Raw genomic sequence first — 25,341 nt, 5'->3', positions numbered from 1 at the left:
ACATTAAAGGAAAAAACCATTTTTTCCAAATGTGCTAATAAGAAAAAGACCCAGAAAAATGAACAATGCTTGAGCAGACTATCCAGTGTTTTGAACATAAATAACTCATAAATTTTATATGGATTCTGGGGTATTAATATTCCTCCAACAATGGATTTGGCATTGAAAAGGAATATAAACATATGAACAAGTCTAGTCCAATATATATATATATATATTTTTTTTTAAAGATTTTATTTATTTGTCATAGAGAGAAGCGAGAGTGAGCACAGGCAGACAGAGTGGCAGGCAGAGGCAGAGGGAGAAGCAGGCTCGCCGCCAAGCAAGGAGCCCGATGTGGGACTCGATCCCAGGACGCTGGGATCATGACCCGAGCCGAAGGCAGCTGCCCAACCAACTGAGCCACCCAGGCGTCCCTAGTCCAATATATTTCAAAGCAAGCAGATCCTTGAGAGCAGACACTCTTTCTTAACTACCCTTGCCATTCATGGAGGAGAGATTATAGGAATGTCACGGGCATTCCTAACCATTAATAAAAAATAAAAAGATACCTAACATAAAAATAAAGTAACCACATAATAATTAAAAACAATGTTCAGTAATGCCCACTGAAATGAAAAAATAGCAAATTATAGCCTAAGAAAGTAAAACAAATATATTCCATGCTCCTACAAAAACAAAGGTGTTTTTTTGGTTCTGTTGGCTGCTTTTACAAAAACTATGTGTGGATATACTCTTACAGAAAACATGACAAACAGAGAAAAGCCCAAAGAAAATAAAAATCACCTGTCACATCAACACAAACGTCACTCCTCTGGTGAAAGCAGAAAAAACTCATAGAATTAGAGAGGATCCAGGAAGATCTTCCCAGTCTCAGGATCTGCTGATGCCAACTCACCAACCACTTCAGAAGTCACAGCCCGAACCTCTTTCTTGGCTCTCAAACTCTACTATTGCCTGATTCTCGGCACCACTCCATTTTTACACCAGGCCAACAGGGATCAGGACACAAGAAGGTTGCAGAGATAATCTAAAACTTTTTGTTTCCCCCACATTACAGCTAGATAGAATCTTGGAAGTTTATGTAGTCTTACCCCCCTGCCTGTCCCTGTTTGTTCAGGAGGAAATAGGCATGGAGTGGGTAAGTGATTTGCCTGGTGTCACAGCTGAGCAGAACTGAAAACCCAGTCTTCCAATTGCTGGGCCAGGGCTCTCTCCAAGTGAACACATGGTGAATGAATCTCCCCAAGTGATGGGGCCACAGTTATTACGTGGCGAGACTATTAATGAGTCTGAAGGGCAGACCACAGCGGATCTGTCTGATCAGACGAAAGCATGTAGGCAGACTTTTGGCTCATAACGGGCAACTGCATGGGCTCTCGAGAGACAAGTCACACACAGATCATGTGGTCAAATGAAGGCGTGTGCCCTGGGCCAATTGATCCTAGAGTGATGTGTGAGCCCCACATCCCATGAAGACGCGAGCCTAGTTAAGTCACAAGAGCCTTTTCTGATTGATTGCAGCAGGGAGGCAGCTGGGAAGGCAGAAGTGTCCAAGATGCTCCTGAGAATATAAGGATTAAAACTAGGAAACTCTTAAATCAGCCAGATTCCTTTTACAGTCAACAGTCATGCTGCTCATGACCAATCATCTTTTCAAGCTCTGATCCAACTTCACGAACCCACATAATCTCATCAACCCCACTTCAAAGCTGTCCCTTCACAACTAAAGCTTTTGTCTTTGACTAAACGAATCTCCATTTGCTAAAAAAGAGTCATCACTGAAATACTAAAGGTCATGGTTCAGTTCTTTCTGATCAGTCTGGGTCACTTAAGTCCTGAGAAGAAATCTCTTGAGCCTCAAGTGGGCAGAGTTTGGTTCAAACGTTCCTTATTTATGGGCAGATCTCATTCTCCGATATAAACGGTTAAAGCCAAGTTCATTTCTTGTTCTCTTCTTCCCACATTCTAACAGCAGGACAGGCTCAGTGTGAAGAGTCAGACTCGAGTGTGCCAGGTCTCAAGATGCTTGCCTGCGGACGAGCTCTTTCAACTGTGCCAGTCTGTCGCTTTTTAGTGCTTCCCGGATGGAGTGGAAAAATCCAAAATAATGTTCAAAGTTGTGCATCATGAGCAGGACCCCAGCCAACAGCTCGTTGGTCACCAGCAGATGGTGGATGTACGCACGAGTATGATTCTTACAGCAGTAACAGGAACACCCTCTCACAAGTGGATCAAAGTCCTCCTGGTACCTGCCGAAGGAAGTCACAGTGATAGTCCAAACAATGAGGACTACAAGACATTCACAGCCTAGGCTATCTATTCGGCCGGTACATAAGCAATAATTAATAACCTCATTGGCAAATATAGTGCTGGACACCTGCTTAGGATGACAATGTGGTGATAAGTTAACCTAGAGCATGATGAGTCAGGAAACTCGGGAGTCTTCTCCTGACAGACCTAACCTCCTGGACTGAAGCTTACAGAGAGCATTAAGAGAGAGCCCCGGGATCACTCCTGCACACTGAGCTTTGTTAGTCACACTGTAAGGGCACACAGTGACAGTAAATGCTGTTCTGAAGCATGACACACTTCTTACCCTCGCCACCAGAACTAGTACAGAAGACACAGTACGACCTTTCACTCCCAGAGTTTGTGTGTGTGGCTGGATTGCAAAGCACTTTGACATACACTGTCTTACTGAATCTCTGCAACCACTTTGGAAGACAGGCATTTCTACAGTCATTTCCCAGTGAAGACCACTGGGGGGTCGAGAGGAAGGCCTCCAGAGCTATAGAGCCTAGGCTTGATGTCCGGTTCACAATTCACTCGGGCAAGTCACTTAACGTCCCTCTGTATCTGTTTTCTCATCTGCTATGGTAATAAGTGTAATAACAGCATCTACCTTAGGGAGTTATTATAAGAATTAAATGAATTAAAAGGATTCGCTCTTTCTCTGTCAAATAAATAAATAAATAAAATCTTTTCAAAAAGGGGGAGGCTGCTTGGGTGGCTCAATCTCTTGGGTGTCTGCCTTTAGCTCGGGTCATGATCCCAGGGTTCGGAGATTGAGCCCCACGTCCGTCATGCTCCCTGCACAGCGGGGAGCCTGCTTCTCCTCCTCCCTCTGCCTGCTGCTCCCCCTGCTGTGTGCTCTCTTTCTGTCAAATAAATAAAATCTTAAAAAAATAAAACAAAACAACCAAAAGGATTTGGACATTGCTGGGCACATACTAAGCTATACTTAACACATACTACATATGTGTTACTTTTTATCAGCTATTAAAAAGAAGTTAAGGGGTGCCTGGCTGGCTCAGTCAGTAGAACATATAACTCTTGATCTCAGGGTTTTTGAGTTCAAGCCCCACAGTGGGCATGGAGCTTACCTTATAAAAAAAAAAAGGAAGTTAAATGATCTGACCAAGGTTACAGAGCCAATGAGTAGTGCTAGGCTCTGAACTTGAAGTCTAGTGCTCACAATAAGAAAACTACACTTTCCAGCTAAATCTACAATGTGAGGGAAGTTTAGTAGTAATCCATTTATATTACCCTACCATTTGAAAAACAGAAATGAATCTCCTCGGCTATTTTTTAAGAAGTTAAATGAGTAAACATCACCATTTCAGACCTACAACCAAGAAGTCCCTATAGAATACAGATTAGACGTAGGCTTTTCATATTCTTTCATAAGTTTTCAAGTCTGTACTATTCTTAGACGTAAATTAAGTCCGAATCCCTAGAACGCTCCTTTACATAAGACCAAAAACACCCCAGCACTAAAGTGAGAATACCAAACTCACAGAAAAACCTCTCAGTGGTTCACTAATAATTACTACTTTGGGCCAAATACGAAGTTATAAGGTCTCTTAGTTCATTCTTCACAGAGGGAAATATTTTATTAAGATTTATAATCTGTATATAACCAAGATGACTTAATTTCCTTAGAATTGAAATGCTTTGTTGTTTTTTATCTTGAAATCTTTATTTTGCTCTGACATTATTTAAAGTAATCAGAAAGAGTAAAAGACACCAGACAATGGATTTGGTCTAATCTTTCTGACAGCTCTTCTAAAACAACAGTTATCTAGCCTCGGTTTTCTGACATGACAAAGTACACAAATTCATCTGCAGAAAAAACAAGTTTTTCTGGAACTGAATTTAAGAAGGCCCAAATAATATCCAACTATAAATATTTTATGAAGTCATAAACTGAAAAGGGAACAGTTACATAAACTTTTAAAACAGACTGAAATTAAAAAGAAATCAAAATCTAAAAAAATTCCTTACTTTTTTTCCTTCAGATTAATTTCAAATGATGTCATTTCTTGGTTGCAACTGGTTGTTTTAATCTTCTTTGTTTGATCCACATATTTTATTTCTTCCTGTATCCCATTTTGTTGTAATACTGAAGGACAAACCAACAAAAAGTCTTGAATAAAGTCAGATACAGACTGGCCATTGGGAGATTATTTTAGTTATATTTTATGGCCTTTGACCTTATAATTCCACTCATAAGAATTTGTCCTAAGGAGATGACACAAGAAAAGTAGTAAATTGGACCAAGATGATCACTGACATATTCTCTATAATATCAAAACTTGGAGATTCAACAATGTCTAAGCAAACTATGGTTACAAGTAGATAATATATAATCTTACTGTCAAGGAGTGATTTTAAGAAAACAGTTGGGGAGAGAGAGTGTGTGTATGTGTGTGTGTTTGAGAGAGAGAGAGAGAGAAATTTGTGTGTATATACTGGAGTTATGTCTTGTCATCATATACACGCAAATTAATTGTGCTTTATAACTGCTTATGTTCCAAATAGATTAAAAGTAGAATATGGTTTTAATTTATGTATTCTATATGGGGACCCTAGCCTTACACGGAACTCAGATTATCCAGAACTAAATGAAGACTTGAGTTGTTCCCTTGAACTCTTTAAGAAAGAACATTCCTGCATATATAAGGAAAACACTGGTCACTAGGCAAAGAGCGAGCTATCTTGAACAGGGGCAAGTAGAGAAGTTTTACTGGAAATGAGTAGTAACAAACTCAGGGCAGCCCAAGGGGAATGGGCAGACAGTCCTAAGGAGGTAATTTTGTCCAGATCAAAGGAAAAAGAGAAGTGACCTGAGCATTGAGCAGAGGGCTGTTATAATTTTGCTGCCATGAATTTGCATACTGATGTGGGAAACCACAGTAATGCCCTGGCTTTCTGGAAAATCCTTATCCTAGGGGGCACTATATTAGTTCCTGTATTAGGCAACTTATTCCTCTATACTTTTCACTTTATAATTGACAAAATAATTTACTACATATACACATATACACCTATGATTAATAATACTACTTTAATGGAAAATGTTCAAACTATTTCAACTTTTCTAATCATAAAGAAACAGCTTTCTCTAGCCAAAAAGGAATCTGTTTGTTCTGGAGAACTGAATATCAGGTTCTTAAGTTTTGAATATTCATGGCACAGAATGATTAACAGCTACCCATGTCCTTGTGGAAATACTTAGGCTTGTAAATGAATATTTTATAGTATTTGTGGAATGCTTTTCTACCCATATACATTATGTTCTAGTCAGTTTAAAGGACAGCAAAACTGACCTCCTGGTATAAAAGAATCTGACCAATCGGATCTGTTTTGTTTCCAGAAGTAATTCAATTTAGGTTAATGGTTGGGTTGCTTTACAAAACTGTTAACATCTTCTGGATGAAATTTTAATAACTTGTGGGGAATAAAATGAATCTTTAAGGAAGTCTCTGGCCCAAGTTAAATGTAAGGCCAGAGGTGACAGAGGTAGAATTCAAAGGACAGCAGGAAGCAGGGAAGGAAATCACACCTGAGAAGGCCAGAAGGAAGGCCAGGCGTGCAACATTCTCCAAAAAACTTGGTAGTTTTTCCAAGGGATCCTGGCCCATAGCCCATATCCCAATTCTTTTTCCACTGTCAGTCAAATGTTCAGACTCTGAAACTGATATTCATGACTTCTGAGTAACTAATCAATACAAGAAAATGGTGGTGCTTCAAAGCAATATTAGCGTTCACATTTGTGTGTTAAAAAAAAAAAAGCCTAAGTAACACTAAGATCAGAGGGTGAGAAACTCCCTGTATTTTGATAGCATGGAGTGTGCAAAAAACAGACAAGAAGTCTTCTGTGAAAAACTGAATTAACTTTTACCAAGTAGTTCAAAGGTTTTCTGTTCTTAGATTTTCATCACTATTTATTCTGAATGTTCTTTTTTCAGATTGTTAATAGAAAGGGTTTTGTTTTTCTTGGTTCTCACTCTAAGATCACTCCCTAATATTGAGCTACAGGTATAGCACTAAGGACCCGGTTTTGTGTGCCGACATGCCAGAGCATACAGATAAGAAACAAACATGGTAGTTTTATAAAAGGCTGGTGTTACAGTATGCACATATTTCTGGCTTGAAGAGGAAACAGAAGAAACTTGAGGATAACACAGAGACTAACTTCAGAAGACCTACGTGTCTCTTCAGGGTTTGGCTGGTAATCAAAGTTGAAAGTCAGGGCACATCCCCGCTCTGTCACTTGATAAGGGAAAAAACTCTCAAATAAATCCACTCCCCTTTCGATACACTCGAGGACCTCATCTGGCCGGCTGACTCCACAGATAAGCCTGTGAAAACAATAGTAAGAACACGGACGTGAGGACAATGCTAGAAATGGAAGCAGAAACTCTTCCCAGAGGGCATTAAAAGTAGTCATAATGAGGGAACCTGGATGGCTCAGTCAGTTAAGTGTCTGATTTTGGCTCAGGTCATGATCTCAGGGTCCTGGGATTGAGCACCACATTGGGCTCCCTGCTTAGCACGGAGTCTGCTTCTCCCTCTCCCCCTCTTTCCCTATTCCTCTACCTCTCCGCCTGCTCATGTGCACTCTCTCAATAAATAAAATCTTTAAAAAAAAAAAAGTAGTAGTAATAATGAAACCCACCAATGACGGTTGCATGGCAGGCAACAGATAATAAGATGCGATAGAAAGAAGGGCTTTGGCAGCAGAGAGACCTGGGCTCCAATCCCAGTTCTGCCTTTTATTCACTTATTGTGCTACTTTGGGAAGGTTTCTTAACCATTCTGGGTTTTAGTTTTATAATCTTAAAAACAGGAGCAGTAATACATACCTCATAGATTTGTTGTAAAGATTGAGGAGGTATTTGAAAAAGCACACTGTCAAGTCTCTGGACCCAAACAGAAGTTCAATAAAGGTTAGTTTCCTTTCCCCTCCCACTCCTTCTAAAAAACCTTCCTAGTCTTCAACTGAAGTTTACACCCTATCTAACTACTACACAGATTTTCTTGAGAGTGCAAAGTTATATGTCAACTATACATCAATTTTTATTTTATTTATTTTTTTAAGCTTTTATTTATTTGACAGAGAGAGATGGGGAGAGAGGAAACACAAGCAAGGGGAGTGTGAGAGGGAGAAGCAGGCTTTCCACTGAGCAACATGGGGAGAGATTCCAGGATCCCGGGATCAGGCCCTGAGCCAAATGCAGATGCTTAGTGGACTGAGTCTCCCAGGTGCCCCTATCAATTTTTTAAAAAAAAATTTTAGGGGCGCCTGGGTGGCTCAGTGGGTTAAAGCCTCTGCCTTCGGCTCAGGTCATGATCCCAGGGTTCTTAGATCGAGCCCTGCATCGGGCTCTCTGTTCGGCAGGGAGCCTGCTTCCCCCTCTCTCTCTCTGCCTGCCTTTCTGACTACTTGTGATCTCTGTCTGTCAAATAAGTAAATAAAATCTTTAAAAAAAATTTTTTTTTAAAGAGTGCAATTGTATTTTTTATTTCCTCCTCAAATCTTTCCATGTTTAAAGTATATTTGCCTAGGATTTCTTATAATTGGTTTAAGAAAGACATTTTTAATCTACTGTATTCTTCATAGGTTCATTTACAAAGCAACTCTTGCTCTCAGACTTTCAACTCTGGCCATAAGATTTAAGACTCTATTTGACTTTCTTTATTCTTCTTTTATTTTCTCCATTAATAAAAAGTCTGCATGGTGGAATGAGATGGTATTTTCAGAGTTAACAGGTAAGGCATTGTGGGAGCGATCATACCACTCAGCTGGGTTTTGCCACTAAAACAAGAAGGGGAGGTGCACTAGATCAGGGTTGGCTGGCTGGCTGGCTGGCTGCTATTTTTTATGTTTGTTTTTCTACCCATAGTCCCTTTTATGAACTGGCAGAGAAAAGCTTACAGACTCCCTGATTTCTAAGAGAAGTCCAAAAAAGGCTTATGTAATATTAAACAACTCAAACACTTAAATATATGCCGGTTTTTCTGACTAGTTTCCTTCAACTAATGTAATGTTTTAGAACTCCTCTCCAACTGAAGCTGGCATTTCTACGCACATATAGAATGAAAACAATCCCAGCTCTCAAATCCAGTAACAGACATCTGTGAGCACTTAGCTCAAAGAAGTCAGAAAATGACTAGAAATACTAGTGCTGAATTGTTATCTGCACCAGAACAAAATCAGCACAGGGTGGGGAACAATGAATACAGGAGAGCTAGGTTAAAGCTATGGGGTAGGTGCTGCCCGGACTGCTGGAAGTATCTTGCTTTGGCTGAGGTTTCCAGGGTTGTATACGTGTGTAAAAATCCATCAAACTATACATAGATTCACACACTATTATAAGTTATACCTGGATTTTTTTTAAGTGATAACATTTATATATACTATATACCATCCAACAACCCGAGGGGCATAAAACAGCATCCTATAATCAAACCTCTTAATAGATCTGTAGGAAAAAAGCACGAATATTCATACCAAGTTGGATGAAAGACTAGGGTTTTAAAACAAAAAAGAAAAAAAAGAAAAATGTGGGTAGTCTAATAAGACATCAGCTGCACCTAGAACCTTGGGATTTTGAGCTTTGAAACTGCAGATTGTTTCTCTATACCAGTAGAGAGTGAATCCTGTTTATGGAAAGAACTAGCCCCATTAGTGTTGCCAGTCCTATTGATTTCAAAAGTGACTTAGCTACCTGCCTCAAATCTAAGAACTTCTTCAATGTCCTTATTACTACAGCCCATGTTCATTCTGCTAGGCACCCCAGATCTGTCCTCAACTTCCCTTGATTAAGGCCAGAGTTCCACATGATTTTATACCTGTCCCCAGGCGCCATGTAATAATGAAGCAAGTAGACAAACATTGGAGTAAAAATGAGAAGAAACAGATAACAGTTGCCCTCATTTATGAGGATCAAATAAACTAATTCACTTGGCGATTGTCCTCATCTACATTCTGAAATCAAAAGTAGGAGAGCCGTGATGGAAACTTCCCCGATAGTCGGCCTCAGCAGACTCAGCCCAGAAAGGCCATAATCAGTTCATCAAAAGACATGTTCACGTAGAGACTCTGCATAATACACAATCACCAGCACTCCTGCCCTGAAGCCCCCGAAGCGTGGCCTGTGCCCTAACTGAACACTAGCCTTGGTTTGTCCTCCGGCAGCTCTGCAGTGACTGATGATAGCAAGTACAGTCTAGTTTCCAGGGTTGCTGGATTCCCTTGAAAGCCATCCAGAAGGAAGCCGCCTACGGGCCGCTTGGCCGTCTCTCGTGCTGATCTCAGCCTCTCCTCCATCACGTCTCCACCTTCAATCACTCCAATGATGGCACTTCTCTGAAGGACCTAAGGGGAGAAAGGACTGAATGCTTTTAACTGTTTCCAGTAGTGGAGATCTTTGTTTAAATGAACTTCACATGGAAGAGATCTCGGTGCAGCTGCTACAGTTGAAGCATGAGATGGAGCTCCCTCCTCCCTGGGAACCTTGTGGGCTCCAAAACACACAACTTGAAAGCCACCCAAACAGATAAGAAAAGACTGAGGAGAAATTGAGCAATCGATACATGCAGTCATGTTTGGTCTTAGGTTAAATTAAACACACACTGAGCAAGTATTATGAGAGGGAAAGGACAAAAGGATCAGTTTTCATTCATTTAAATGACTATTCAGGCCTGCTTTAGGCTTGCTACCCCCAAGTCTCTCCATTAGAGAGAACTTTAAGAACTCTGTGGTTGGGATAACTTACCACCTGTTTGGAAAAAAATCAAACTACACCATACACCATCCTCAAAAAGAAATCCCACGTGGCCCTCTAATCTAAACATACAAAAGAGTTACACAAATCTGAAAAAGATATATTCAAGTTTTTATAATCTTGGAGTAAGGAAGGTCTCCCTAAGCAAGCTAAAGCTTACCAGAAAAGGCTAATGTATTTGAATACAAAATTTCTCTAGTGAAATATACTCTCAACAAAGGCAAAGGAAAGCTCACTGCTTATTGGAATAGACAAAAACTTATACCATAGAAAACCTCTAACAAATCTTCTATGGAAATGACAACCCCATAGGAATCAGGGCAGGTATGTGAATGTGAACTTCAATAATACCAAGTAAATGTGAATGCCCCATACACACATGGAGAGCTAACCAAAGCTCACCAGGAAAGAGATACAAAATGGAAATAGTTAGATGCCACTTTTGCCCATCACTCTGACAAAATAGTTAAAAGATAGAAAGCAACACTGTGGAGGTAAAAGTGTTAGAGAAATACCACATATTCTGATAATGAGAGAAAGTACAGATTAGTTCAGCTTCTTGGGAGTGCTAGTAGACAATATTCTCAAAATGTCAATTCTTTTATCTTTACATCCTAAAATTCCACTTCTAAGAATTATTCCTACAAATATATTCATTCATATGCATCAAGGTCTATTTACAAAATGTTTACAGTAATGAAAACCTGGAAACAACTTAAACATACATCAATAGAGCAAAGGCTTACAGGAATTCTGATATACTCGTAGTACGGCTTCCTATGCAGGTGTTAGAAATAATGCAGCAGATACAGCACTATAGGCACCTACAGAAAGAGTTTTGAGCTATTGCTAAACAAAAACAAGCACATTTCTGAACATATGATCATACTCATGTAATGAAAATCCCATACAGTAAAGCATATATAAACACTATGTGTATGCAACTAAGAAGTAAAAATGCAAAGCAACAGTGGCTCTCTGGTAGAAGAGAATGGGAAGAGAGCCTGGAGTGCTGTGAACAGGGAATTTCGCATCTCAATTTAAGTAGGACGGACATAATCAGAAAGAACACTTGGACTGCTGTATGAAGAATGATTTAAGAGTGAGTATGGCTAAAGGATACGCAGGAGGCAAGTTTAATAATTCGAATGAAATGGGACGCCTGGGTGGCTCGGTTGGTTAAGCAGCTGCCTTCGGCACAGGTCGTGATCCCAGCGTCCTGGGATCGAGTCCCACATCGGGCTCCTTGCTCATCAGGGAGCCTGCTTCTCCCTCTGCCTCTGCCTGCCATTCTGTCTGCCTGTGCTCGCTCTCTCTCCCTCTCTCTCTCTCTGACAAATAAATAAATAAATAAAATTCGAATGAAAGATGAAGAGGACCCAGTCTAAGGAAGTGGCAGTGGGTGAAGGGGAGGGACAGGATCTGAAACTTCATCAGAAGGTATGATCAACGGGGCGCCTGGGTGGCTCAGTCAGTTAGGTGTCTGCCCTGGACTCGAGTTGTGGTCTCTGGGTCCTGGGATTGAGTACCATGTCAAGCTCCCTGCTCTGCTTTTCCCTCTCCCTCCTTGTGCATGTGCTCTCTCTCTCTCAAATACATAAAAATCCTTAAAAGAAAAAAAAAAAGAAGGTACGATCAACAAACTTGACTGATTAGTTGCCCATGGAGAGGATGAAAAGTCTAGGATGACTGCTGGCTCCTGTTTTGGAAGTCCAGGGATAGGATGGGAAGAGCAATGACAAGGAATCCTAGGAAAACAGTGGAGGGTGACGCAAGATGATCATTCTGTTTTGTGCGTTCTGAGTCTGAGGTCAGCAGCCACTGAGGACACGTGTGCAGCAAATGTGACTACCCAGGCTGGAACTGTGGACACCTGGCACACTGCTGCCACTCCCCACAGCAGACATAGCTGACAGATACTCTCTTCCTGCTGTGCCCAGGCACAGCTCCAAGCACCGTAGGATGAAATCCATTTGCCTTCACTGGCCTAGGAAGAAAAGAGAGCCTACACCAGAATGTTGGAGAGCTTCAGTATTTAAGGGCATTCAGAATAAGAAGATCCAGTGAGTAAAAAAGGAAGAAATCACAGGAAAAGGGAAAGATGTATGCAGACATACAAAGCAGGTAGTTACATGGACCTGCCCCTAAATGTGTCTAAATGTGACTGGCACAGCCCTATCTGGGAAACCCCCTTTCATGGACATAAGAAATATAATCATATAATTTATTGTTTAAAATGGAATACATGTGCCCTTTCCACCAGCCATCCAAGATGCCAAAAGGAAAGAAGGCTAAGGGGTGGAAAGGGGCCCTGGCCCCTGCTGTCATGAAGAAACAGGAGGCCAAGAAGGTGGTCAATCCCCTGCCTGAGGAAAGGCTCAAGAGTTTTCGCATTGGACAAGACATCCAGCCCAAGAGGGACCTCATCTGCTGTGTCCAATGGCCCCACTACATCTAGCTGCAGCAGCAAAGGGCTTTTCTCTATAAATGTCTAAAAGTACCTCCTGCAATTAACCAGTTCACCCAAGACCTTGCCCCTGGACCACTAAGCTACTCAGCCGCTAAAGCTGGCCCACAAATACAGATCAGAGACAAAGCAAGAGAAGAAGCAGAGATTTTTGGCCTGGGCTGAAAGAAAGCGGCCAGCAAAGGGAATGTCTCCACTAAGATGCCACCTGTCCTTCCAGCTGGGGTTAAGAGTCACCACCTTGGTGGAAAACCAGAAGACTCAGCTGATGGTGATTGCACATGATGTGGATCCCATTCAGCCTGTTGTCTTCATGCCCATCCTGTGTCATAAGATGGGGGTTCCCTACTGCATTATCAAGGGGAAGGCCAGGCTGCAGCGTCTGGTCCATGGGAAGACCTGCACCACTGCTGCTTTTCACACAGGTTAACTTGGAAGACAAAGGACCTCGGGCTAAGCTGCTGGAAGCTGTCAGAACCAACTACAATGATAGATATGATGATATCTGCCATCACTGGGGAGGCAATGTTCTGGATCGAAAGTCGGTGGTTCACACAGTCAAGGTGAAAAAAGGCAGAAGCTAAAGAACTGGCCACCAAACTGGGTTAAGTGTGCACTGCTGAATTTTCTGTATGTAAGAGTAATAAAAAGTGCTCTTTCAAAAAAAATATGAGACACATGAAAGCATAAAAAGGGGCGCTATTAATAATCATGTCAAGACAACAGCAGATCATAGGGATAGAAAGAGGGACCACTGCACAGCAAAAATGTGAAGTGTAAGGCTGACTAGCACAGAAGAGGGACTTGAGGCTCAGCCGGCTGTTCTAATAATCATGCCGTCACACTCCCTGTCCTCCCTTCTACTCATGGAAACATTACTCATCCTACAAGGATAATTACTGGCTCAAAACAATTGCTAGTGAGCAACACTAACAATCAGGACCCACGGCAGTGTCCCCATGCTGAACTCTTACTGCAGATACCCAGAGTTCTATTCAGAATGACAACCAAGTTTCCTCTATGATTTTATGTACACTAACTTTATCAGTCAATTAAATTTTTTATTGGTACACTCAAGATAACAATGTTCCTCAATCTCAGGGTACTTTGCCATTGTGGGACCCTGACCACTGCTCAGGATTACTCCACATAAGTGAAGTCAACACTGAATTCTCCCCTCCGCTCGCACCTTCTCTTCTCTCAAAAGCTCTGCTCTCTCCTAGTGACTGCATCCTTTCCCAGCTTCATTCACTCTGCTAGCAGGCTCTCTGGTCCACCGCCACAGCTTCATCCTCCCCAGCCTGACATAACCAGCCACCATCAGCAAGCATTTACTGAGGGCTTACTTATGTCAGGTATTTGGTACATGATGGAGATACAAAAAGGACATTCAAAAATTGAATTTAAGGAGGTCACAATCTAATGAAGACATGCACATACAGAAATCATCGCACTACGAAATGACTGGAGCTATAATACAGTCACGTACAAATTAAAGGAGGTGGCTGAGGATGAACAGAACTTCCTGGAAGGGTCAGGGACAGTTTCCTAGAATGAGGAATGGAATGCAATGAGCCGGATCTGGAAGCAAGAGACACAATATGGCTGGAGATAAGAAAAAAGGAAATAGTCAAGAAGGAAGTCTGTGTACAGCCCCAGCAGAATGAAACAGGGTAATGCCTCAGGGAACTGCGGGTGACTAAGAAGGGCCACAGCCACAGGAGAAAAGTGGTCAGCACTGAGCTGGAGGAATAGGCAGAGGCCATGTCACATCAGAGTTGAAATAGAGAGTCATTAAATTCTCTTTGGGAAGTCGATATGGGATCCTATTTGTGTTTTATGACAATCTCTCAGATAGCAGGGCTGACGATGGATTCGATGGAAACAAGAAGAGACAGAATAATTAAAAGGTAATGTCTACATAAGAGATGATGAGGTTATTATGCCTCAAGGTGGTGAGAAGAAAGATGGGGAGATGGGGGCAGATCCTAGATATATTTAGGGAGATGGAATCAAGAAGAAGCAAACCACTGGATATTAAACCGGGTATTAAAAAGAGCCTTGAATGTGGAATTTAAGAAACAAAACAGATGAACATAGGGGAAGGGAGGGGAAAAAATTAGACAAAATCAGGGAGGGAGACAAAACATAAGGGACTCTTAAACTCTGGAAAACAAACTGAGGTTTGCTGAAGGGGAGGTAGATGGGGGGACGGAGTAACTGGGTGACGGGCATTAAGGAGCACATGTGATGTAATGAGCACTGGGTATTATGTACGACTGATGAATCGCTAAACTCTACCTCTGAAACTAATAATATACTCTATGTTTATTAATTGATTTCAAGGAAAATTTTTTTAAAAAGGGAAGACTCAAATTGCTGGGCTGAGGACCTTGGTGGCTACTATGAACTGAGACAGGAAAAGGTTTGAGGAGATCAGATACTGAGTTTGGTTACCTGAGTTTGAGGTGCATGTGAAGGGATATTCTAGTAGAACCCAGCTGAAGTCCACTTTATGTCATTCTGAAGCCACACAGAGCAAGCTTGATTATCCATGCAATTTCAGAATTATTCAGCAAATAAAACCAAGGTGAGGCTACCCAGGGAAAACACCCAGAGTGGGGAGAAAAAAGAGCCCAAGACAGAATTCTAGAGAGTTAGGATACTTGTGGTTCAGGAAAAGAAAACAGGGGAGTAAGAGATCAGGAATTGAGAAGCAGAGAAGCAGGAGGAGCAAAGGCAAGAGTATGGAACGTCAGTAAGCGAGAGTTTCAAACAGAAAGGAGTGGTGGGCAGTGCATCCTTACCTCTGACTCTTCCTGTAGCCGTAGACAGTTATCCAGGAATAGAAGCGATCGATCAACAGACTTTCTGGCTCTTTTTATAGAAGTGGCTTCCTCACAAGACGCCTCTCCATCTGAGAGACACTGGAACCAGTCTGGCTGAAGGGCCTGCTGAATTGCCATGAACTTGGAAGCAGTCATTTCCACTCGTCCCCCAAGACCCCACACGGACACAGACTGCCACGGAACAAAATGATGAGGAATCAGCAAGAGTAAGATGTAAATCAAAAGGAAATAGTAAAATGATAAAGCAATACTGAATTTAATTCTTTATAAATGGAGAGATGGTGGCATTTCATTATCTTAGACATGGAGGGTAGAAGAAGCTTCCTTTATTATATCCTAATTCTCTGAGCACCTTATAGCTCATAGAGAATCCATCCGTGGCCACAGAGCCAGCTTCTGAGCTAGTCCCAAGAATTCTTTGTTATACTTTTCCAGTTCAGTGTTCCATTCCCTGAGACCCCACCCCATGCATGTTGTCCCTAAACAGATCCACAGGCTTTGATCTTTCTCTGTCTTTGATCACATTGTTCCTTTTGGCTGAAATGCCCTCCTCCTACTTCTCTGCCTGGTAAAATACCACGCATCCGTCAAAACAAAGTTCAAGTATCATCCTCTATTGACCTCCCAAAACCTATCTGGGCATAATCCATCACTCACTCCCCTAAGCTCCTATAGCAATGTGTACTTACATCTTTTATAGAAACGATAGTACTGAGAATCCCAATTCCTGTTTGTGCCGCAAAAGCCTAGCCTAGGGCTTCATACATTAGTGAAGGTTAGTAAGTGTTTACTGGATCGAGTTAGATACAGATACAAAGAAGTCAGAATGTACAGAAGCATCTCTATATGATGTTCTTTCTTGGTTACTCCTTCCTGTATAGTACCTTTCTTCTTAGAAGAGACTGACAAGGACATAAATGGGGAAGCCACATAGAGTCTTTTTATTCTGGCCTAACGCTTAAGAACATCGTTTAAATGAATCCTCTCTCCCTTACAAATGGGGGTAGATAACTGAGGTAAAAATATTCTTTTGGATTAAAATTACAAAATAAAAAGAAGTTTAAAACAGAATAATTTAAAATACTTCATCTTAGATAAGATGAACAGACATCGTTGACATCAATAAAGTGGGTACAAGAAAAGTAGTCGCATTTGTAAAGCAGGAGCACACACAGAGGACTTGCCAGAACGTCGTCCTCAGGGACAAGACCATTGTGCCATGTCTCAGGTGGAAACTTTTAACGAAGTCCTTTTGATACTGTTCTTCACTAGCTAAAATCTCTGGCTGTGAACCCAGCTTTTTCAAACGCTATTCTAAAAGCAAGCAGTATTATACCGAGATTCTACTATATATAGTCATACATGTGATAACACTCATCAGCAACTTTCCTAGCGCTTCCTGAGGTTGTTAAAACTGCAAATAAAGCATGGCATAAAAAAACTAGTGCTTTCTACCATCATAGCAATTTCTTTTTTTGCCATGTACTTGACCCTCTTTCATCCCCCAATTTTTTGTAAGAATGAAAATGCTGAGGATATATTCCTCACCTTAACCCCGTCTGCAGGCAGCCCTACTTTAATTCCTATAAACCACTCATGCCATTATGTTCCTCGAAATAAGAAGGTATAAAGGGGCCAGGAATGGGCTAGCATCCCGGGCAGTGGGATCTAGCATTGAAAGGATACAATAGGCTGACTTTTAGGACAAAGCTGCAGCCCTGGAGGCCCTTCTGAGAACACACCTTGTTTGTTACATAACCGGCTGGGCAGGGGCTGACTGGATCATGCAGGGAACAGTACAAGAGCGATTCCGGCATGCCTGTGCAAACATAAAAAAGAACTCCTGAAAGCACTTACATCAACAATTGCACTGTGTTGTAACGGACAGCAGCTTCATATATGTACTGCTGGATAAAGCATCTCTAGATATAGTATCCTGTTCATAATTATAAGAGGCCTGTCAATATGAATGAAAAGATTACCTTTAAAATCTACTCATTTGAAAAAAGAATTAAATGTTCGTGTCTAATGACTAATGAGTTGCTACAAAGGAAAAATGTATCTTAAAGTATGAAATACAATAAAAATGATTAGTGGCATGTTGCCTCTACTTGATTTGTCTTAAAAAATATATAATATCAAGTATGTTCATTTTAGGTACCATCCAATGGAACTAGCCACTGGAAAGACAAAATGATATGGTCAAAAGGTAATCTCACTAATAATAAAGCCATCCCACATCATGGGACCTAGGAGCAGAATTACAGGGAAGCTACAAGACACTGAAAATGGACTGAATTCTCAGTAAGTTTCATTGACTCAAGATGACAATTTCTTGGGTTCTTTAGTCAAAAATACAGTCATTTAAAAAACATTTTTTAAGTGCTTACTAATCCATATGTGCTTAAATTTCCCATGCTACCTTAAATTTTCATTTAAAAAAAAAAAATTCACTGAAAAAAGGCCCAGAAAACAAAGCAAGCAAAAAACAAATAAAAAAAAACCCCAACTCTGCAGTTCTCCACCTATTTTCCCACAATTTCAATTATTATAGTTATCTCTAGAAAGCTTTTTAAGCTATTTTCACTTAATTATATGCTTGTATACTTTAAAGCTGGTTTTAAAATTGGATTCAGCCCAAGGAAAACATTACATAAATCCTTCTACTTAAAAACAGGGCCTTGTGACCAACGAATCATCATGCAATTCCCCGACAGAAGCAGAGGACGGAATAACCAATGGAAACAGAATCTTCATTCACTTCAGAATCTTCATTCATGAGTCTTAGATATTGGGAGGCAGCTCAGGACAAAGTGGTCTGCAGAAGAATGGATTCTGTAGCTGCCAATGTGAAGCTTTTCCTATAAACAAATGGATACACGCATCTCCGTATAAAATCTATTTCTGAACAAAAGAGAATATTAACATACCAGAATACAGCTACAGATAAACACTTCATCTTCGGCTTCATCTTATGTTTTAGGCTCAAACATGGCTAGACTGCTTTGGATCTTAGGTATATCCCATGCAATTTCTTAACTCTGGGTCTTCGCTCTGTGCCTGGGATGTCTGCCTACACCTCTCTATCCCCACCACTGTGCCCACCTCCCGACCTGGCTAACTTCTACTTTTCCTTGACTCAGATAAAGTACCCCTTCTTCCTCCCTTTCTCAAGAATCCTTTCCTTAGTCTGACCTCTGTCCACATGAACCCTACAGCAAGTTATGTGCTCCTCCCTCTGGCCTATCCTGGTACATGTACACATTCCTAATCTTGCAAATGAGGTCCCTGCATCGTACTAGAATTACGTATTTATCTTTATTCAAGACAGGCTCTGAGTTCCATTAAGGAAGCAACTGTTCCTACTCATCTTTGAATCCCCAGTGCATAGTTCTTAGATGCCCAATAAATGCTCATTAAACTAATGAATAAGTAAATGTACAAATAAAAGATCAGTCAACATCACCTCCAAACTTCAAATTAATACATCACAAGGCAAACACAAATAACCTAACTTTTACCTATAAACTTTCCAATTCCGTCCTTATATTCTGCCAAGACTTCATGGTGTTCTGCCCTATAAGCAAAACAGAAAAATACATAATAATGAATCATTCTACAGACACTATGCAGCAACTGGAACCTACTTCACCCAAACAAGCTACGTGACAGTAAATGTGGTCTTGAACAACAAAGTACACCATTGTTCAAGAGTCCCAACTCATTAGGCTGTGTTCATTAGCCAGAGTACAGGTCTTCAATTTACAACTAGTTCGGGGCAAACAGAAATTGGCAAAGATCAACCACTTCCAAATGCCCGGATTTTCTTCTTCCCCTCTCCCCTTTAAAATCACTATTATTAACACAATATTGCAGAGTTATTTCATCATACAGCAGGTTCTTCAATTAAGCATAAAGTCAGTACATACATTATATAAAATGATCTAACTTCATTAGTTTTGTTTTCATTAAGCAGGACTATCAAGTACAGGTGCAGACACAGGGAAACGTCTAAGGCTGGTGCATGAAGGTAGCCTCTAGAGTCCAAGTTTAGTTCTCACAGTGCATTCCCTGCCCTGTCACCTCTGGGAGTGGCGGCAATGAGGGCCACCATCCTGGCACCGTTGGATCAGAGGACTAGTGAAGCAGATCTGATATGTAGGTCTGGCCTTCCAGATTAGGGCCAGATGATGTATAACACTTGACATCTCCTGATTTCATTCTCAAAATCTATAAATTTTGTGCATATAATCAAAAAAGTCTTTTTCTTCACTGCACTTTATTGAGGTATCTGAGCTGCTGGCAGAGGTGCTACTTAAGTGATTGGGTCTAACACTTACAACGAGGACAGCGTAAGCTGAGCCATGGCAGGAAGCCCATGGATAGTATGCAGTGTCTGATGGGTCAGGTGTGGGGCAGAGCCGGTCTTGGTGTACAGAAGGCAGGCTGGAATGTCCATGGTGCGGTCCCCTGCTTTGCCCAGGTTTTTTATTTTTCCTAGGCGACAGCCATTAACAACCTTGGTAAGACTGAGCTTCATCCTAAGAGATTCCTCTAGGTCCTGATAAGAAAAAAAGAGTAAATTCAGGAGTTCCATGACATCTAAAGGCTAAGCACTTTACAAAGCAACCTACACGATGATGAATGACAGCATGTTTATTACTATTTCCAGTCTACAACTGTTTTAGATATTAGGAAGAAGGAAATGGAAGAAGATAGAGAGTAAGACAACTTCCCCCCAAAGACCCAGAGCAAAATGATGACATCAACCACATTTAAATTCAGTGGTGGAATTTTTATCTGTACTGATGAAAATCAAACAAATGGAAGGACAGGAGTAAGGACTAATCACAGAAAAGAGTGTGCACTCTTTTCCCAAAGGCTAGTTTTCAGCCTTGAAAATGTGTATAGAAGAAAGCCACACTGTTTAGGCCATATTAATTACTAATTTGATCCATTTTTCCATTCTCCAATTTGAGAGAATACTACCTAACATAACAATTTCTCCTAATATGTTGTTAAATAAAGAAAGCAGGTTCCAAAACAGTGTCCTGGTGTTTACTAAATCATATGGAACAATATACACCAAAAGATAGAGATTATCTCTGAGACTTGAGATTATTGTCCAATTTGTTCTCATATGGTGTCGAAATAAAGGTGAGAAATCACATGGAGCACACATGTAATTCATAAGCAGTTCAGTATTACTTTTTATCAGGGATCTTGGCTAGTTCCTGGACTAGTTCCTGGTCCTTTTGGGTAACAGCCCTGAGGCTGATCTTGTCCATACAGCTAGCACAGATCCACCCTCAGGGTCAGGCTCAAACAAACCATCTCAAAGACTGAACAACAAAATCAGAATCACATTATTTAATCTGAGAACGAAAAAAGGAAGGAGGACCAGTTGCTGTATTCATGCCCCATAGGGTACCACACAGGAATCCAAATGCCACGTGAGCATATTAACTGGAATAGGAAGGGTAAGTAATGATTAGATATGTAAAGAAAACTGAAGGGAAACCCACTGGTTCTGTAATACAACCAAATCAGATACCCCAAGGTTAAACACAGGCACTCTCCGAGAGAAGCAGCAGCTAAATCTGGAAGCCCAGACTCTTGGCTTCCAAGGCTTAGCTTTCTCTTGGGGACCTTTTAGACCTATCTTTGTGGAAGGAAAAAATGAACATATTCTAGGAGTCCCTATCTCCTAACAGAAGAGTTTCAAATGTGATTAATCATCTGCTCGATTCTGAAAGCATTTTCTCTTATCTCCTTTACCCTGCTGTTCCCTCAATTGAAGAAATAGATGTCTTCATTCTTAACCCAAGGTCTGGTAGGGAGCTCTAGAGGACACTGGCCACCATGTTCTTAGATGCAGAGATGGGTTCTCCTGTGATACAATGCACAAAACTTTAATCCCCATATTTTTAAAGATAAAATTCAAAATCCTCAGCTTAGTGTACTGAACCCACGAGGTCAGCTAGAGAGGAATATCCACCTGACCCTCTCCACGGTGCAGGACTCTGATGCTATGTACTCCCATCTGCTGTTTGGGGCTTCTTTTTTTTTTTTTTTGAAAGATTTTATTTATTTATTTGACACAGAGAGATCGCAAGTAGGCAGAGAGGCAGGCAGAGAGGGAGGAGGAAGCAGGCTCCCTGCCGAACAGACAGCCCAATGAGGGGCTCTATTCCAGGACCCCGAGACCATAACCTGAGCCGAAGGCAGAGGCTTAACCCTCTGAGCCACCCAGGTGCCCCTGTTTGGGGCTTCTTAAGAGTCCCATCCTAATGACAATAAATCAACATGTCACCAAAAAAAAGGCAAACAAGGAAAAGTAGATGGCTGCATTTAAGAAAAAGTATTATAATAGATAAATTGCTATTGTCAGTGATCCTCTGTGTCATGAAAATGAATACAACTATTTGAAGGCATTAGAAAATGCCTTTCAACTGGAAATAAATATTAAAAAAAAAAAAAAGCACGCAACTTTCCTGGAGCTAGAAGAACCACACTATCCTTTCCCCATTCACTGTTCAGGTTATGGTAATTTTTATAAATTTTATAAGTACGATTCTCTAAGGGCTCAAATACAACAAGTTTTTATTATGAGGTAATGTAAACATAAATATGCCATACACATATTCATGTACTTTTTTTTAAAACATGCTTTGGGAGGGATATAATCTAAACCAAGCAAATTTCTCAAGAAACAAACCAATAGTCTCCAAAATATCAACTTTTATTTGCCTTTGTCATCACCCTCTCCCCTGTGGGTCACTCATTATAGGTATCTTCTAAGATTTGTGCTGCTATGCTTTTCTTTTTTTTTTTGTTTAAAGATTTTATTTATTTATTTGACAGATCACAAGTAGGCAGAGAGGCAGGCAGAGAGAGAGAGGGAAGCAGGCTCCCTGCTGAGCATAGAGCCTGATGCAGGCTCGATCCCAAGACCCTGAGGTCATGACCTGAGCTGAAGGCAGAGGCCTTAACCCACTGAGCCACCTAGGCGCCCAGTGTTTTGCTTTTCTAAATATACATTCACACTTCACTTTTACAAACAGAGTTCCTGGGGAAGTCTTAAGGAAAAGCCATTAAAAAATAATCTGGAAATGCTTCACAGAAAAAAGTTTATCACTTTCAGGATAAGTGATAAGCTGTCAATGGATTATGCCTTCACGAGGACTAACAGAGATTCCCTGCACCTCTGGTAGCACTGTACCTGTTCTAACACTTCCAGTGTCACATGGGCCCCGTCACACTCCAGCATTCCCTCAGAAGAAGGGATTTCTAAAATTTTTTTTATATGAATTCTCTATAGACTGTCATGACTGTGATATGCTAAGGGAAAAGAGCAAGCTTAGGCGAGCACATGTTTCAAAAGAAACAAAACCATTTCAAAGAAAAACCGTATATATATTCATAAACACACAAGTAAACATACATGCTACAATGTTTGTATATGCATAGAAAAAAGTCTGAAGGACTTCTAAACAATATGGTGCACTGAGTTGACTCAGAAAGACACAGAAATGATGGGGGTGGCTGGGTGGCTCAGTCGTTAAGTGTCTGCTTTCAGCTCAGGTCATGATCTTAGGGTCCTGGGATGGAGCCCTGCATCGGGCTCTCTGCTCAGCGGGGAGCCTGCTTCTCCCTCTCCCACTCCCTGTGCTTGTGTTCCCTCTCTCGCTGTCTTTCTCTCTCTGTCAAACAGATAAATAAAGTCTTTAAAAATTTTAATAAATAAATAAATAAGTAAAATTCTAGTAAACAATAATAGAAGATGAAACAGAGACTATTCAGAGGTAGAGTATTCTAAAATCTTTACACTATTTGGGAGGGGAGAGAGAGATAATGAATCATGTCAAACTGTTAGGTATGTGCGTCAAAAATTTCAAAGTAACCATTAAAAGATTAATGACAGAATGCATAATTTCTGAAACCATTGGTGATGGATGGGGGATGATAAAAAAAAACTGGTTAATATAATAAAAGGCAAGAAAGAGGAAAAAAGAACAAAAAGCACATCAAATATAGAAATACAAAATAAGATGGCAGAAGTAAATTTAAATATGCCAGTCATCACAATATAAGTTAACAATTTCACATAATGACAATAGTAGCAACTAACATTTATTGGGCATTTACTGTCTTTTACATATTAACCCTGCTAAAATGTATCATCAAATCGACCTCGTAAGACAGATGCTATTATTAAGCGCATTTTACACATGAGATACTGAGGGTAATAGAGTCACCATCTGGGAAGAAGCAGAGCCAGGACTTAAATCACGGAAGTTTGGCTTTAGAGGTTGTATCTACTTGGCCAACAGCCAATTAGAAGTTCCATCTTGTCCATACACATATGCAATTTTAGATATTAACTGTAATGTTAAGATAGAATTTTATTGCCATATTTTCCATTTTGTGTAGTGTTACTATTGTTCTGGCTTTCCCTTATCTTCTTTCTCTGCCTCTATTCATCCTCCCACCCTCTACAACCTTTCTCCATACTCATACAAATATCTAAACATACTCCTATATGGGAGGGGATTTTTTTTTTAAGATTTTATTTATTTATTTGACAGACATCACAAGTAGGCAAAAAGGTAGGCAGAGAGAGGAGGAAGCAGGCTCCCTGCTGAGCAGAGAGCCTTACATGGGGCTCGATCCCAGGACTCTAGGACCATGACCTGAGCGGAAGATAGAGGCTTTAACCCACTGAGCCACCCAGGCGCCTGGGGATTTTTTTTTTTTTTTTAATGGAAACATACCACATGGTATGTACTTCTCTACAATTTGCTTTTTCCCAGGAGGAAATGGATATCTTTCCTGGAGAAGAGACACAGAACTAACTTACCCTTTTAAAATAACTACTTCATGATATTACATAAATTGGGTGTGACACAATTTATTCAAAAATCACCCTTCTGATGGACACTCAAGTTACAGAGCAGGTCCTGTGATCTCTGCAATAGTACGAGGACACAACTTCCCTGATCTCATTTTCACCCTTCTCAAGTCTAGCTTAGATTATGTTTCCTGGCAAAGCGCTATGTTTATATTGATTTTTCTTCGTTAAGACATTCCAATGATTTAGGTTTGCCAATGAGTAAATCCAGGGTCTGCGTTACTAAGGTTTCCTCGGGCCATAGAGCCACAAAGCTGAGTCCAAGCTCCCACTGTAAACCACTGCCCTGCCTGACAAACCCACGTATCCTAGGAAGTACTGCCTCCGGGAACATCTAAGTTCAGTCAATAAGGATGGATTTTTCTTCACTCCATGGGCCCCCCTCCAGTGGCCCCGACCTCACGAAGCCCTTAGCAGAAGGATTCGAGATCGTCCCAACCCTCCCAAGTATTCTGTGCAGTCCAGAAAACACTTCCGGCTGAGAGCCTGATTCTTGAGCAGAGGCCGGTAATGGAAAGGGGGTCCTTTGCTTTCTGAGATGCAGTGAAGCTTACACGATTTGGGAGAATCTGGACTTTGAGAAGCCAAGATACGCCAGGACAGCCAGAAAAGGGAAGGCGAAACATGTCAGGATTCTAACTACAGTTACTGCAACACAACGAGTACGCGTCTGGGCGCGACGTGACTCATCCGCCCGTGGTAGCCCTCATTCTAACAGGAAAAGGGGGCACTTACCTGCACACCTCCCAACTTGTTTTCGCCTTGAGACCCCTCAAACTCCTCGTAGTTCGCTACCACGTGTCCGGCTTACAGAATACTCGGCCCCCTAAACCACCGCCTCCGCTGCTGAGCCAATCAGGGAACACTGCGTCATCACCGGGCGCCAGGAAAAGGCAAAGGTGATATCAAAGTGAGCTCTAGTGACTGCGCTGCCGCGGGGCCGCTACCGTTACCATAGGTTACTGAGCAAACCCGTTCCGCCTGCGCACAGCCTCCTGGGAGTAGTGGTTCGGCAGCACCTCATTTCTGCCTTCCTTG

At 41.1% G+C, this 25,341-nt stretch overlaps 1 protein-coding gene and 1 pseudogene across 2 annotated transcripts; one reads left to right on the top strand and one right to left on the bottom strand.

The window, feature by feature from the left end:
• Positions 1-295: 295 nt before the first annotated feature.
• On the bottom strand, positions 296-25,178 carry QTRT2 (queuine tRNA-ribosyltransferase accessory subunit 2). 2 transcript variants are annotated; one of them, XM_047725246.1, is made up of 9 exons: positions 25,039-25,178; positions 19,733-19,953; positions 18,914-18,969; positions 17,135-17,211; positions 15,351-15,563; positions 9,468-9,667; positions 6,496-6,647; positions 4,288-4,405; positions 296-2,252 (listed from the first exon to the last, which is right to left on the bottom strand). In XM_047725246.1, exons 2-9 carry the CDS (start codon positions 19,930-19,932, stop codon positions 2,021-2,023), a joined length of 1,248 nt encoding a protein of 415 aa, XP_047581202.1. In that variant the 5' UTR covers positions 19,933-19,953; positions 25,039-25,178; the 3' UTR covers positions 296-2,020. The 2 variants fall into 2 exon arrangements, with proteins under 2 accessions (XP_047581202.1, XP_047581213.1); XM_047725257.1 differs by lacking the exons at positions 17,135-17,211; positions 25,039-25,178 and adding an exon at positions 17,250-18,253 and having other exon boundaries at positions 19,733-19,816.
• LOC125097549 (60S ribosomal protein L7a-like) lies at positions 12,239-13,152 on the top strand (annotated as a pseudogene).
• Positions 25,179-25,341: the final 163 nt, after the last annotated feature.

The sequence above is a fragment of the Lutra lutra genome, chromosome 1 (assembly GCF_902655055.1).
Source record: "Lutra lutra chromosome 1, mLutLut1.2, whole genome shotgun sequence".
NCBI lineage: Eukaryota > Metazoa > Chordata > Mammalia > Carnivora > Mustelidae > Lutra > Lutra lutra.
This window is presented reverse-complemented; position numbering and strand designations above follow the sequence as displayed.

Bases quoted from the DNA above. Each gene is read 5' to 3' on its own strand.
- QTRT2 (XM_047725246.1), bottom strand. From the start codon at position 19,932: ATGAAGCTCAGTCTTACCAAGGTTGTTAATGGCTGTCGCCTAGGAAAA. The intron at 18,970-19,732 runs GTAAGTGTTAGA...TTTTGCTTATAG, and splicing joins CAGCTTACGCTGTCCTCGTT to GGCAGAACACCATGAAGTCT. The intron at 4,406-6,495 runs GTAGGTCTTCTG...TTTGTCCTTCAG, and splicing joins GCCAAACCCTGAAGAGACAC to TATTACAACAAAATGGGATA.